This window comes from Heteronotia binoei, chromosome 14 (assembly GCF_032191835.1).
Source record: "Heteronotia binoei isolate CCM8104 ecotype False Entrance Well chromosome 14, APGP_CSIRO_Hbin_v1, whole genome shotgun sequence".
NCBI lineage: Eukaryota > Metazoa > Chordata > Lepidosauria > Squamata > Gekkonidae > Heteronotia > Heteronotia binoei.
The window spans coordinates 61,428,687-61,443,896 of NC_083236.1; the positions used below are offsets into that span (position 1 = coordinate 61,428,687).

The window sequence follows — 15,210 nt, forward strand, 5'->3', positions numbered from 1 at the left end:
CACAGGATCCTCATTCCTGTCAGATGACCATCTAGCCTCTCTTTAAAAACCTCCAGGGAAGGAGAGCCCACCACCTCCCAAGGAGGAAGCCTGTTCCACTGAGGAACCGCTCTAACGGTCAGGAAGTTCTTCCTAATGTTGAGCCGAAAACTTTTCATTTAATTTCAACCCATCGGTTCTGGTCCTACCTCCTGAGGCCACAGAAAACAATTCCGCACCATTCTTTATAGGACAGCCCTTCAAGCACTTGAAGATGGTGATCGTATCACCTCTCAGCCATCTCCTCTCCAGGCTAAACATACCCAGCTCCTGGGCATGATTTCCTTGTCACAGCTCTTTGTGTGCAGCAGGGCTCAGTTCCAGCATACCTTGATCGTTGACTGAAAGCCCTTCTGTCAAAAATGTTTCTTGTCATGAGGACATCCGTTTTGAATTCCCTTCTGTAACCACGATGATTTGTTCTGTTTAGAAGGTTTGCTGGCTTGCTAATCTACTGTGTTATGTCTGTAACTTTGCATAAGTAACTTTCTACTGTGTGGTGCGACCAGGCGCCGAAGGTCAGTCGCTTCTCAGGTTTTTGAGAATACCTGCTCCAACTAGAACCAGGGCTTTTTTTTTGGTAGTAGGAACTCCTTTGCATATTAGGCCACACACCCCTGATGTAGCCGATCCTCCAAGAGCTTACAGTAGGCCCTGTAAGAAGAGCCCTGTAAGCTCTTGAAGGATTGGCTACATAAGAGGGCTGTGGCCTAATACGCAAAGAAGTTCCTGCTACAGAAAAAAAAGCCCTGGCTGAAAGTGATAACAAGGGACCAATAGCTTGTCAAAGGATTACTGTTATTATTATTAGCTTTGTTTATCATCTGCCTTTCTCTCTGAGTCAATCAGCAAGTGAATTGCAAAGCACGATAAAAGACTCTGAGTCAAACAGAATAATGCATCGGAGCTGGGCATGTTACGGGTGTCGGGCAAGGACAAAATTTGATGAACAATTTGCTGTAACAGCTAAGATTCTTAACCAAATCCAGTGGGCCTCGGAATGAAGAACTGGGTGGTGGTGGGGGGGAGCAATAGTGCAAGCAAACAAAATACAGTCTTAAGAAAGTGAAGCCATCAGTGTAGGGAATGTTTATCCCTGATTTAAAATGATGCAGTCTAGCAGTCAATCCTCCTGTTTTGGGGAAAGAACCTGAGACGTTCAAGGATCTTTTGCTTGAAAGGAAAGCTCTGAAGGCCCCCTATGTCATCTGCAGTGCTTTGGAAACACGCCCCCCCCCCCCCCCCATTGATGGATGGGTCAGCATGTGGTTTTCTGTAGAAACTTGGTTTGTCTAATTCGGGGGTGGACAAACTTGCTTAATGTAAGAGCCATGTAGAATAAACATCATATGTTTGGGAATCACAAGGAAGGAAGGAAGGAAGGAAGGAAGGAAGGAAGGAAGGAAGGAAGGGAGGGAGGAAGGAAGGAAGGAAGGAAGGAAGGAAGGAAGGAAGGAAGGAAGGAAGGAAGGAAGGAAGGAAGGAAGGAAGGAAGGAAGGAAGGAAGGAAGGAAGGAAGGAAGGAAGGAAGGAAGGAAGGAAGGCGACGACATTGGATTTATATCCTGCCCTTCACAGCGAATCTCAGAATCTCAGAGCGGCTCACAATCTCCTTTATCTTCCTCCCCCACAACAGACACCCTGTGAGGTGGGTGGGGCTGGAGAGGGCTCTCACAGCAGCTGCCCTTTCAAGGACAACCTCTGCCAGAGCTATGGCTAACCCAAGGCCATTCCAGCAGGTGCAAGTGGAGGAGTGGGGAATCAAAGAGTTTGCACACTTAACCACTACACCAAACTGGAAGGAAGGAAGGAAAATAGATGGGGGAGGGGGATGGAGGGAGCGGTGGAAAGAAAGCAACTTTAACTTCAAATGCATTCTCCAAGCCATAGGATGGCTTAGCTTGGAGAAGCGATTTAAAGAAACAAATGCCTTCTCCAAGCTGGCTAACCTTGAGCAAGCCTTGCAAAGTGGGTTGTGATGCAGAAGGAAGCAAGAGAGAGGGTGATGGAAGCAGACGACAGGCAGTTGCTCGGGGGCCTGATAGGATCCCTCCGGGGGCCTGATTCAGCCCCTGAGCTGCATATTTGACACCCCTACTAGGGTTTCCAAGGCAAGAGACAAATGAAGGTGGTTTGTCATTGCCTGCCCCTCTGTAGCAACCCTGGACGTTCTCAGTTTGGTTCATTTAATTGAGAGGAAAGCATCAGGTTCAAAGAAGGAAATCTTGTGAAAAGAATCAACGGAGATTTCCTAAGCAGCAGGCCTCGAATTCAGCAGGAGCTCACAGGAACACAGCTCCTGAACCTTTCTGAGGGTTCTCCCTCCTCCTTCCCATCTAGCTTGTCCGTTGAATAGGAGGTGCAGCTGCATAACAATCCCTGGATTAGGAGAGCGGGCAGCCAGCCAGCCACCAGGAGTTTTACCATACACCCAGCAGCCCTCATTAACCCCTGGAGAAGCCCACACCACCCTTTCTCCACTTCTTATGTGATTTTGGGCAGCAGTTGGCTTGCTGGCCTTTTGACTGCGCGGGGGGCGGGGTGACCAAGGAGAGTCCCAGGTGAGCGTGGCCTGCTTGGGCTGGCTGGATTTCTAACCAGCCCAAGCAGGCCTCACTCACCCGGGACTCTCTTTTCTTGCATCGGGTTGCTTTTGGCTGGTGTGGGGGGGAGAGAGGCAGCATACGCTACTGAGTTATGCTATTGAGCTCCACCACCTATTTTTCTACAAAACGACCCCTGATAAGCAGGAATACGAAGAATTCTGATGGTGGTAGAAAGGGCTGCGGTCAAGTTGCAGATGATTTATGGTGACCCACTGGGCTTTCAAGGAAAGAGACGGAGGTGGTTTGCTGTTGCCTGCCTCTGCGTAGCAACCCTGGGCTTCCTTGGTGGGTTCCCCATCCAAGTATGAACAGGGTCAGCCCCGCTTGAGTGCTGAACATGGATGAGATTGGGCTAGACTGAGACATCCAGGTCAGGACAGATCGATTGGTGGTGGGAAGTGCCATCACATCTCCGCAAACTTTGTTCCATCCTGTAGAGTTTTCAAGGAAGTGGCTTGCTATTGCCCGCTTCTGTGTAGCAACCGTGGACTTCCCTGGGGGTCTTCTGTCCAATTTTTATTTTTTTTATTTATTTATTTAGGATTTATATCCCGCCCTTCCCACAAAGTGGCTCAGGGCTGCTTACAACAAAGAATCAAACATAAAATTAACCTAACATTTAAATATATAAGCATTTAAAACATTAAAAACCTTAGAAACATTAAACATCACAACAGAATATATAACAGGAGTCTGGTAAAGCTACGTTTAGTTTCTCATCAGTTAGGTGTGGGCTAGCCGGAAGAGCTTTGTCTTGCAGGCCCTGCGGAACTGAACAAGGTCCCTCAGGGCCCTCACCTCCTCCGGCAGCTGATTCCACCATGTAGGGGCCATAACAGAGAAGGCCCTATCCCTGGTGGATTTTAGGCGGGCTTCTTTTGGCTCGGGGATAGCGAGAAGGTTTTGGGTTCCCGATCTCAGTACTCTCTGGGGAACATGTGGGGAGAGACGGTCCCTCAGGTAGGCAGGTCCCTCAGGTAGGCAGGTCCCAGGCTCACCCTGCTTCACTGTTGAGATCTGACTAGATCGGGTTAGCCTGGGCCACCCAGGTCAGAGTTCTTCTCAGAGAGCTCCCACTTATAATTGCGCCGTTCTCACTGATTTCTCTCCCCCAGTTTCTCAGCCCAATATCCTAGTTTCTGGCCACTACTTAGGGTTGATTTCATAGCAAGCAACCCTCTGTAGAGAGCACATTAAATGTCATCCGAAGTCCTTTGAAGCAACATCTGTCTATTAATCTAAAGTAGAACACGCACACCCTCCTTTCTAACATGAAAGAGTCTTTGGGTGTTTTTACACTGACAGTTTGTGACTCTATCACTGCATTGGAAACTCACCTTTCACATTACCTAACGTTCTCACAGCTGTTTTGCATCATTGCTGCCCAAAGGATTTACATTTGTTTTGGTGAGATGAGTTCCAGCACTGCTGCTGCAACGTTTTTCTCGAAACTAGTTTTGATCCGGTCATTTCTCTACAGGCGTTTCAAACTTGTAGAAGTTTTCCTGCGTTTTAAAAGACTCCTCCAAAAGCCACAAGGTGCAGTAATTTGCATGAGAACAGACAGCACTTGAAATTTTTACATATCATTGCTTGCCTCATCTTGTAATTTAAATGTATATTGTTTTTGCAGAGTTCACATGATTTCCAAGCAATTATATACATTTAAGTAAGCACTAGTATTCCTTCTGCCCTCTGATCAGAGACACACACACACACACACCGCCCCAAACTGAAACGCTTTCAGCAGGAAATATAGAAGTTTGGCTACGCAAAATGAGCAGAGCAAATTCACCAATGTAAAAGGAAAATAATTAAAGAGGAACGGTGGCAAGCGATTTGAAGACTCTAAAGCTCTGGATCAAACTCAGTGTAAAAACACCCTTTGCCTCTGTAGAGGCCTCATTGAGCTGGGGATTTTTGTCTTCTGTAGAACAATTTTGGTGGACTAAAAATGCCACTCTTGAGAGTCCCTTGGACTGCAAGAAGATCCAATCAGTCAGTCCGAAGGGAAATCAACCCAGACTGTTCCCTGAAGGTCAGATGCTGAAGCTGAAGCTCAAATACTTTGGCCTCCAAATGAGAAGGGAGCACTCCCTGGAGAAGATCCTGATGCTGGGGAAGACAGAAGGCAAAAGAAGAAGAGGATGACAAAAGATGAGATGGCTGGACAGCGTTCCTGATATAACAAACATGCATTTGAGCGGACTTCGGAGGATGGTGGAAGACAGGAGGACCTGGCGTGACTTTGTCCATGGGGTCACAGAAAGTCGGACTTGACTGTGTGACTGAACAACAACAACAAAAATGGATAGCTGCCTTGACATGGCGAGAGGGCTTGCACGGTTCAGTGAGGCTGTGGGCTATGCCAGGCAGGGCCACCCAAGATGGACAGGCTGCAGCTGAGAACCCAGACAAAATGCGATCCACATTGTAGAAGGAAATGGCAACCCACTCCAGTATCCTTGCCAAGAAAACCCCATCGACAGTAACAAAAGGCTAAAAGATACGGCGCTGGAAGATGAGCCTCATCGACAGTAGGAAAGGAAAGGTCCCCTGTCCAAACACCAGTCGTTTCCGACTCTGGGGTGACGTTGCTTTCACAACGTTTTCACAGCAGACTTTTTACGGGGTGGTTTGCCATTGCCTTCCCCAGTCATCTGCACTCCCCCCCCCCCCAGCAAGCTGGGTACTCATTTGACAAACCTCGGAAGGATGGAAGGCTGAGTCAACCTCAAGCCGGCTACCTGAAAACCCGGGATTCCACCAGGGATCGAACTCAGGTCGTGAGCAGAACTTAGGACTGCAGTACTGCAGCTTTAACACTCTGCGCCACAGGGCTCTTCCCATGGACAGTAACAAAAGGCTAAATGATATGGCGCTGGAAGATGAGCCCCTCAGGTCGGAAGGTGCCCAATATGCTACTGGGGAAGAGCGGAAGAGACTTTGGAGGACGGTGGAAGACAAGAAGGCCTGCCCTGACTTGGTCCATGGGGTTGCAAAGATCGGACTCGACTGTGCGACTGAACAACAACCAAATGCCATGAGAAAGCTTCCTTTGGGAAAGAGAGAAATCAGAAAGAGATGGTTCTCCTCTTTGAGTAGCATCTCAGGCGGGCAACCAGGTTCTCAGCAAAGATGCAGGCGGAGAAATCACTCATTTACTGGAGAGCTGTGTTGAAAGAAAAGGTTTTGCAGACTGGGTATCCTTCTTCCCCCTCCCTCTCAAGTAAATATTGACACTTGAGGGCAGGGAAGACCGTCTCCTTGGCATGCAGAGAGTCTAAGGTTCATTCCCCAGCATCTGGTGTAATGGTTAAGTGTCAGATGCTGAAGCTGAAGCTCAAATACTTTGGCCAGCAAATGAGAAGGGCGCACTCCCTGGAGAAGACCCTGATGCCGCCAAAGACAGAAGGCAGAAGAAGGGGACGGCAGAAGATGAGATGGCTGGACTAACATGAATTTGAGCAGACTTCTAAGGATGGTGAAAGATAGGAGGGCCTGGCGTGACTTGGTCCGTGGGGCCACAAAGAGTCAGACTCAGCCATGAGGTCACAAAGAGTCAGACTCAGAACAACAACAACAGGCGTGCAGTAGCACCTTTAAGACCAACAAAGTTTTATTCCAAATGCATTCAGAATTACAACTGCTCTTCAGATGGCCTCCGAAGGAGAGGCCTTTCCTCCTGGGGAGCCACTGTGGCCAGTCTCCAGGTGAGGGCTGGAGAGCACTCAGAATTACAACTGCTCTCCAGATGGCAGACATCCGCTCCTCTTAAGGTGGGGGGAGTGGATGCCTTCACTTGGGTGGGTGGGAAGACAGCAAGGGGGGGGGGGTGGAGGCACTTCCCCAGAGCCTTCTTCTAGAGTCTGTTGTATTGTTCTTCACAACAGGCCTTTTTCTAGTTATGCATATGGCTCAAGTGCGGGGAAGTTGAAACAGCAGGATCAAAGGGTTGCTGCATTTCAGTGTACAAATATACACAAGTAAAGCATGGTAACCATTCATTCCCATGAACAGCAATTGGTGATGCAATCTCTTTAGTTTCAATAAACCGTGGGAAATGACGGATCTATATTCAAGCCTTGAGAAATGCAATCAGATTTCCTAACTGACTAATTCAGCTGTTTCCAGGCTCAATTGGGTTTGATTCCCCACTCCTCCACTTGCAGCTGCTGGAATGGCCTTGGAACAGCCATAGTTCTTGTAAGAGTTGCCCTTGAAAGGGTAGCTTCTGTCAGAGCTCTCTCAGCCCCATCTATCTCACAGGGTGTCTGTTGTGGGGGGGGGAGTAAAGGAGAGTGCCTCCACCCCCCCTTGCTGTCTTCCCACCCACCCAAATGAAGGCATTCACTCCCCCCGCCTTAAGAGGAGCGGATGTTTGCCATCTGGAGAGCACCTGGTACCTTAGGCAGGCTTTCTGCCTGCTGCCCCACCACCACCTCCCGCCCTCCCTTCACAGTGCCCCCCCTCATCTCTCAGAGAAGTATGGCAAGACTGGGTCCTACCAGCTTCAAGGCAGCCAGAATCTGCACGTTTTTTTGAAGAGAACCAGAAGTGAGGGGAAAGTGAAGCTTCCTCCAGCGCTCTCTTTGAAAATACGAATGAGACATGTTGGAATATTGAAACCCCAGATCCTCTATGTAGAGGGTTTTAGGCTCTCCATAAGGAGAGGAGCTAGAGCAGGGGTGTCAAACATGCAGCTCAGGGGCCGAATCAGGCCCCCAGAGGGCTCCTATCAGGCCCCTGAGCAACTGACTGTCATCTGCTTCCTTCTCCCACTCCGTTGCTCCCTTCTGCATGACAGCTTTCTTTGCCAGGCTTACTCCATCACACAGGAGCTACAGAGCAAAACCTCTATTTTCCCCATTGGCTGAGGTTCCTCCCCTGGGGAAGAAGGGGGGGGAGGCAGAGTTTGCTTTGCCAGGCTCTCTGAATCACACAGCAGAGCTACTGAGCCAAGCCTCTCTTCCTTCTATTGGCTGAGGCTCCTCCCCCTCCTGTTCCATGGGGGAAGGAAGGAAAGAGCCAGAGCTTTTTTTGCCCAGTTCCCTGGATCCCATGGGAGAAATACAAAGAAAGCACCTTAATGTCTTAAGTTTGTTTTAGTTTAAGTTTAAAAAACCCCTTTACATTTATTTATTTGATTTATATCCCGCCCTCCCTGCAAGGGAGGCTCAGGGTGGCTTTGTTTGTGTGTCCTTTATAAAGTTTCTGCGAACAGCCCCGTGGCGCAGAGTGTTAAAGCTGCAGTACTGCAGTTCTAAGCTCTGCTCATGACCTGAGTTCGATCCCCGGTGGGAGCTGGGTTTTCAGGTAGCCAGCTCGAGGCTGACTCGGCCCTCCATCCTTCCAAGGTCGGTAAAATGAGTACCCAGCTTGCTGGGGGAAAAGTGTAGATGACTGGGGAAGGCAATGGCAAACCACCCCGTAAAAAGTCTGCCATGATATTTTGGAGTATTTTGAGGTAAATACGGATAAACAACTGTCGTTGATTTTTTTGGATGCTGAAAAGGCCTTCGACAACTTGAACTGGAATTTTATGACACTTCAACTTAAATTAATGGACTTTGGAGAAAAATTCATAAACACGATAAAGGCAATATATAAAAATCAGAAAGCTAGAATAATAATAAATGGAGAAACTACAGAGGAAATTAAGTTATTTAAAGGCACCAGACAAGGTTGTCCGTTATCACCGCTTCTCTTTATTTTATCATTAGAGATCCTAAATAATACTATTAGAGGGGATTCAGAAATGAAAGGTCTCAAAATAAGGGGAGAAGATTATAAGTTATTAGCCTATGTGGATGATTTGGTATTGATTCTCCAAAATCCAATGGAATCCATTTAAGAAGTGTTAAGAGAACTAAAAGAATATGGCCAGGTAGCTGGCTTAAAAATAAATGATCAGAAGTCAAAATTATTGACAAAAAATATGTCAGAACAGGAGGTAAAGAATTTAGAAAAAAAGGCTCGTTTTAAAAGAGAAAAAAAAGTTAAATATTTGGGGATAACTCTAACGAATAAATGTAGTGATACCTATGAAAATAACTATCAGACATTGCTAAAAGAACTTGAGATTCTCTTTAAAAAGTGGGAAGGACTGCAATTGTTATTCATGGGACAGATTGCTGTTATTAAGATGACTATTCTCCCAAAAGTTATGTTGTTGTTTTTTCAGACAGTTAATTTAAGTTTAAGAAAAGATTTTTTTACAAAACTGAACAAAATTGTGATGCATTTTGTCTGGTTAGGTAAGAAACCTAGGATTAAACAGAAAATCCTTTGGGACAGAAAAGAAAATGGTGGGCTGGCCCTCCCTGACTGGGAGACGTATTATATGGCAAATGTTTTGATATAGTTGAAGGACTGGGTAGGTCTAGAGAATAAAAGAGTTTTAGTCTTAGAAGGGCATGACCTCAAGTCAGGATGGCATGCTAACATGTGGTACATTGAAAAAGAGCAAAAATATTTTACAAACCACCTAGTTCGTAAATCTATTTATCATACTTGGTTAAAAGTTAAGAGAATAATTTATCACAAGATTCCTAGATGGATATCTCCCGGTGAAGCCTCTATGCAACCGCAATTATTTGATTTCTCAAAAGTTCTGAGATATCAGGATTTATTGAAGGAGGATGATACTTTGACAAAGGAGGAAATGGAGCCACTGGGAAAAAATGGATTGGTGGTTAAATATGCCAATTAGTGCAAAATTTAATAAAGATAAACTTAAGGGCTTCACCAAAGACAATTTTGATTTTGACAAGTTAATGATGTCTAAGGAGAATAAGTTAATCAAAAAATGTTATAATTATTTGATACAGTTTAAATTGGAAGACGAGGTTGTTAAAGAGGCGATGATAAAATGGGCACAAAATTTGGGGAGGCCTATTGAGTTGGAGCAGGGGTCACGAATTTGGCAAATAAATTATAAAATCAAAGCGGTTAATTTTAGAAAAAATCTCTTTAAAATGTTTCATAGATGACATATAACACCGATTCAGTTGGCAAAAATTAACCCTAGTATTTCCCTTAAATGCTGGAAGTGTGACGAAAAAATCGGTACTTTCTTTCATATATGGTGGACATGTAGAGTGGCAAAAAAGTATTGGATTGAAATTTATGAATCTTTGAAAGGGTTTTTAAAAACTGATTGCCAGTTCAAACTGGAAGTAATGTTGCTGTCAATGGTCAGAAAATCCCTAAAGAGGATACTTATATGATAAGTTTTGTTCTTGCTGCTGCAAGAATTTTGTACGCCAAATATTGGAGACAAATAAAATGCCCAAGTTTGGAGGAAGTGATAGAAAAGGTCTTTCAAGCAATAGATGCTGATATTTTGACTACAATTATGAACGGGAAATCTAAAGCGCAGGCAATTAAAAAATTGGGAAAGCTTTATAGTTGGATTAATAATAGGGTTGGAAAAGTTGGAGAAAAGGGAGTAATAGGTAATAATAATAATGATGATTAAATGGTATTTAAGAAAATAAGTTCCGGAAAGAAATAATGATATATAAAGTAAGATTGTTAATATGCTAAAAAGTGTTATATCCACCTATGCCTCTCAGTGTGTTTTTCCCCCCTTTCTTTTTCTTCGCGAATGTCAGACAATTTGAAACAGAATGGTAGTTATGTAATATGATGGAGTTGTAATGGAAAACGTATGATTGTAATTTTTGTGTTGCAAATAAATATTTAAAAAGAAAAGAGAAAAAAAAAGTCTGCCATGAAAACGTTGTGAAAGCAACGTCACCCCAGATTCGGAAACTACTGGTGCTTGCACAGGGGACCTTTCATTTCCTATAAAGTTTCTATCTCTGCTACTTCATCTTAAATAGGTCCACACATGGCCCAGCCTGACAAGGTCTCATTTATGTCATATCCAGCCCTCATAACAAATGAGTTTGACACCCTTGAGCTAGAGACTTCTTCCCTGCCGCCCCCGGTTAAAAAAAAAAAAAAACACGCCAGAAATTTAATCAGCAATCCTAAACAGGTTTACTCAGAAGTCTACACAGGTCTGTTCAGTGGGGCTTATTCCCAGGGGAGCGTTTTTCTGAATGTCCTGATCACGGCATTTTTTGTAGAAAAACCTCAGCAGGAACTCATTTGAATATTAGGTCACACCCCCTGACATCATCATTGTTTCACACAGGACATTTTTGTAGACAAAGCCCAGCAGGAACTAATTTTTCATATTAGGCCACATACCCTAATGCCAAGCCAGCCTGAATTGTGTTCCTGTGCGTTGCTGCTCAAAAAAAGCCTTGGTCCTGATAAACCTCTAAGGCACGGTTCCTCGACGTGTTGCTTGTAGGTGCTAGGTTTGCCGGGTCTGGGTTGGAGAAAACCTGGAGACTTTGGGGGTGGAGCCAGGAGAGGGCAGGGGCCTTAACATGACACAAATGCCAGAGAGTCCACCCTTCCAAGCAGCCATTCCCTCCAGAGAAGCTGATCTCTGCCAGCTGGAGGAGATCAGTTGTAAAAGTGGGAGATCCCCAGGCCCCACCTGGAGGCTGGTAAACACAGAAACAACACCGTGTAATTATTATTAACAAATGTTCTGCAACAATATTGATGAATACTCCATCAGTGGCTATTAGCCACAGTATATATATTGTGTATGTATGTATACATATATATACAGTATATATACTGTGGCTAATAGCCACTGATGGAGTATGTATGTATATATATGTATATATATATATATATATATATATATATATATATATATATAGAGAGAGAGAGAGAGAGAGAGAGAGAGAGAGAGAGAGAGAGAGAGAGTTGTTGTTGTTCAGTCGCACCGTTGAGTCCGACTCTTTGTGACCCCATGGACAAAGTCACACCAAGCCTTCCTGTCTTCCACCATCCTCCGAAGTCTGCTCAAATGTGTGTTTGTTACATCAGTAACACTGTCCAGTCATCTCATCTTCTGCCGTCCCCTTCTTCTTTTGCCTTCTGTCTTTCCCAGCATCAGGATTTTCTCCAGGGAGTGCTCCCTTCTCATTTGGGGGCAAAAGTATTTGAGCTTCAGCTTCAGCATCCGACCTTCCAGGGAATAGTCTGGGTTGATTTCCCTTAGGACTGACTGATTGGATCTTCTTGCAATCCACGGGACTCTCAAGGTGGGCCATTGGCCTGATCCAACATGCCTTCTCTTATGTTCTTAATAATTGATTGATAATAATTACATTAATGATAATTACACAGTGTTGTTTCTGTGTTTACCGGCCTATCCATCGTGTTTTCTTGTGTTGTCTTGTCCCCACCTGGAGTTTGAGCTGTCTGTGTAAAGTGCCCATAATCGCATAGCTGATCTCGTCCAGTCAGGGAATACTAGATAAATGAATTGCCTAGGCAAGCAGATGCGACTCGGTGATAACATCTCTGCTAGAAGAGAAGCCAATCGATGGCGTGAGCCAGAAGTTTCACGAGACTGTGACTGTAGTCCCAGTCACATTTCTGATCTCACTTCACCGGGGATCACTGAAGCTATGGAAGTGATTTGATAGGGGAGCCGGGTAATGACATCAATGACGGCTAGTGAGAGCAAAGATTGAGTTCAGTGAGTTTTACTCAAGGCGTGAGCTTTTGTGTGCACTTACACTGAGAGAGGGCAGTTATTGGACATTCTCAAGAGGAGCTCTGAAAGACCCTTCAAAAATGAAGGGTTTTCTCCCACCTTGCATGTCAAAAAGACTGTCTCTCTTTCTCTGTCTCTCTCTCACACACACTACAGTGCAGCTGTATTGCCTGGGTAGAAAAACCCTCTCAAATAATTCAGTGTTGCGTAGTTTGTGAGAAGCCAGGGGAGTGGGAGCCTTCCCGACCTCCTCGGGCAGGCTGTTCCACAAGGTCGGGGCCACCACAGAGAAGGCACCTATACAGACAGTTTTTGATTTTGTTTGGCATCTGCAAAATGCCCTGCTCAGATGAATGACACTGTTGAGGCAGAGCACGGGGGGAAGAGATGGTCTCACAGATATAAGGGCCCAGAGCCATGAAGGGCTCTGCCAATAACTTTACATTGAGCCTGGTAACTGATAGCCTGCCAGTGGAGTGACTGTAGAATGGGAGTAATATGATTGCTCCATCGAGCTCCTATCTAGCTCCATCTAGCTGTGACATTCTGCACCAAGTGGAGTTTCCATATTGCATGCCAGTAGTCGAGTCGCTGTGGCATGGATCCAGGTGGCCGGATCAGCCAAGCCAAGGTAAGGGGCCATTTTTTTCAAGCTAGGCTGAGTTGGAAGAATGCCTTTTTCTACAACAGCCGTAACTTGGTTCTCCAGCAATAACATTGGGTCCACTAGAACTCTGAGGCTCTTAGCTGAGTCAGCCAAGGTCAGCTGAACTCATTCGAATGTGGAGAGCGTACCATCATTTGAAACCTCGACCTTCTAACCAGTGTTCGTTCTGGCTTTCCAGGGTTGAGTTCCAATTTGTTTACTCTTAGCCATTGAAATGCAGGAGTCAGGCAGAGGGTTAGGACCTCTACCTCATCACCAGGAGATTTGGATAAGGAGAGAGAGAGAGAGAGAGAGACAGAGAGATTGATGACAAACGCCTTAGAGACCAGTGATATTTTCAGGATTTAAGCTTTTAATCATTCAAAGCTCCCTTTGTCAGGAACTTTGACTTTTGAAAGATTATACCCTCAGAATTTTGTTGATCTCTAAGGTGCTAACTGAACTCGAATCTAGCGATTACAGTGGCTGGACTTCCTCGCGTATTCGTTCTGGCATCCATTTGGATCCTCCCCGCTGAACATTGGAGGGCACGCTTCAAACAAACTGAGTCTAGAGCAGCAACTGCATAGTGGAATAGCCTGTTAAATTGGAAGGGCATATATCAAAGTGCATCAGCGGGAGAAGACTCTCTGTTCTTCTCTGTTGCAGAAATACATTCTCTCCCCCCCCCCCCCCTTTCCTCTTAACTCCGTCAATCGTGTGGCTGTTCTTAACATCCCCGAGGCCCCAGCTCACATCTTCATGTCCACTTCTGTCAATCATTATCCGAGCCGTGAATCCCTTAGAAGGTGGAGTCCTCTTGCCATAAAAAAAAATAATAGGAAAAGAGGAAGTGGAAGCGGCTCAGACGAGCCGCTCTGTGCAAACAAATTTTTGCTCTGGTTCACCGGCATCATCGCAGACCCTAAGAGAGATCTTCCCACCCTTATGCCCAGCCCACTCCTCTGTACCCTCTACTCCCTCCCTTCATCCTGTTCCTATATAAGATATGCTGCCTTATAGCGAGACATAGTTTTCGTAAGCCACTGAGGGTTAGTGGTGGTGTGTATTTCTGTGTTCACCTTTGTGTGTACAGTCTGGTCAATCTCTCGTCTATAATCATGGTCATGTACCTCTCTGAAGCTGGCAGTCCACTGCTGATCTACTTGGGTGTGACGCTGTTTTTTGGAGGAGTGATCCTTTATCGAGCCAAACAGAAGCGTGCAGAGAAGGAGATCTCTTTCTACTGCGGTCTCGTCTTGCTTTTTCTTCTGGAGATCGTGTGTTTTGCCACCCTGCAGAGTTACCTGGGTTTGCTTATCTTCTCTCTGGCATGCCTCCTTTGCTGTTTTTATCTACCTGCTCCGGCAATGCTACCTGTGGATCGAAAAGCCGTGCTCATCACAGGTAAGGACAGACATGCTGTGAGACCCATTTGATATGATCAAGGGTGCCTGGCCAACTTTGAAAGTGTTCATTTCCTCTGAAATAGAGCTGTTGGTATTCAAATACTTTGTACTTTTCCCTTGCCTTTATTAGCATGGATTTTTTTCTGCTTTATCCTTTTGTGAAAACGAGGAAGGGAAAAAACCTAAGCTTTGTAGGACGAGACATTAAATTCTCCGTGCGTCAAGTGGAAATCACAGCAGATTGCTGCTTTCTCATCATCGGACTTACTGTGGATGTAAAACTACTTGGTGACGTTTGATTGGAGCCCTTATTGGAATTTTTCTCCCTGCAAACAGCATATATCACCCGAATTTTCAGTTTTGCCTTGTTTCCCAGACACTAAAGAAACAAAGTGTGGGCAACGAAAAAATTATTTATTTCCAAAGAAAGCACCTGTCCTAATGAGGTGTAGGAAACCATTTTACGGAATGAATGGGTATGGCTGTGTACTGTAAATGGGTTATTTTATCTGCCAGCATGGTGTTTTGCCAAAGAAAGAAGAATGCTGGTATTCTGGGGGAATAAAACTTATAACTGGTTTCTAAAGATAATGTTCATTCAGAAGGAAGACCAGTAGACAATTCTTCCTCCAGGGAGATTTTTGTGTTTGTTGGTGGTGCGGGGGTGGGGGGGGGTTGCATTAGGTAAAAGGTCGAGAAAACTCTTGTTACAAGATAGCTTGTTGCTTCTTCTGCAAATGATTTCGTTTACATGCCTGTATGTGTTTCTTCCATTCAAAAAGGTTGGCTTTGAGTCACGGGCAACTGTAAATCTGGCAGAGAGGCTTAGAGAGTAATTGAACTTGGGCTGGTGGGCGCTCTCGAGAAGGTCTGTACAGAAAGCAGACAGGCGTAATCCATTTGCTGTTTCTCCAA

The 15,210-nt window shown here is 45.3% G+C and overlaps 1 protein-coding gene across 1 annotated transcript in view; it reads left to right on the plus strand.

Moving 5' to 3' along the window:
- Nucleotides 1-13,951: 13,951 nt before the first annotated feature.
- Nucleotides 13,952-15,210, plus strand: part of HSD17B2 (hydroxysteroid 17-beta dehydrogenase 2) — a 62,961-nt gene continuing 61,702 nt past the window's right edge. The window contains exon 1 of the mRNA XM_060253741.1: nucleotides 13,952-14,293. Within this exon, the coding sequence (XP_060109724.1) occupies nucleotides 14,008-14,293 (286 nt within the window). The 5' untranslated portion in view covers nucleotides 13,952-14,007. The remainder of the gene's footprint in view (nucleotides 14,294-15,210) is intronic.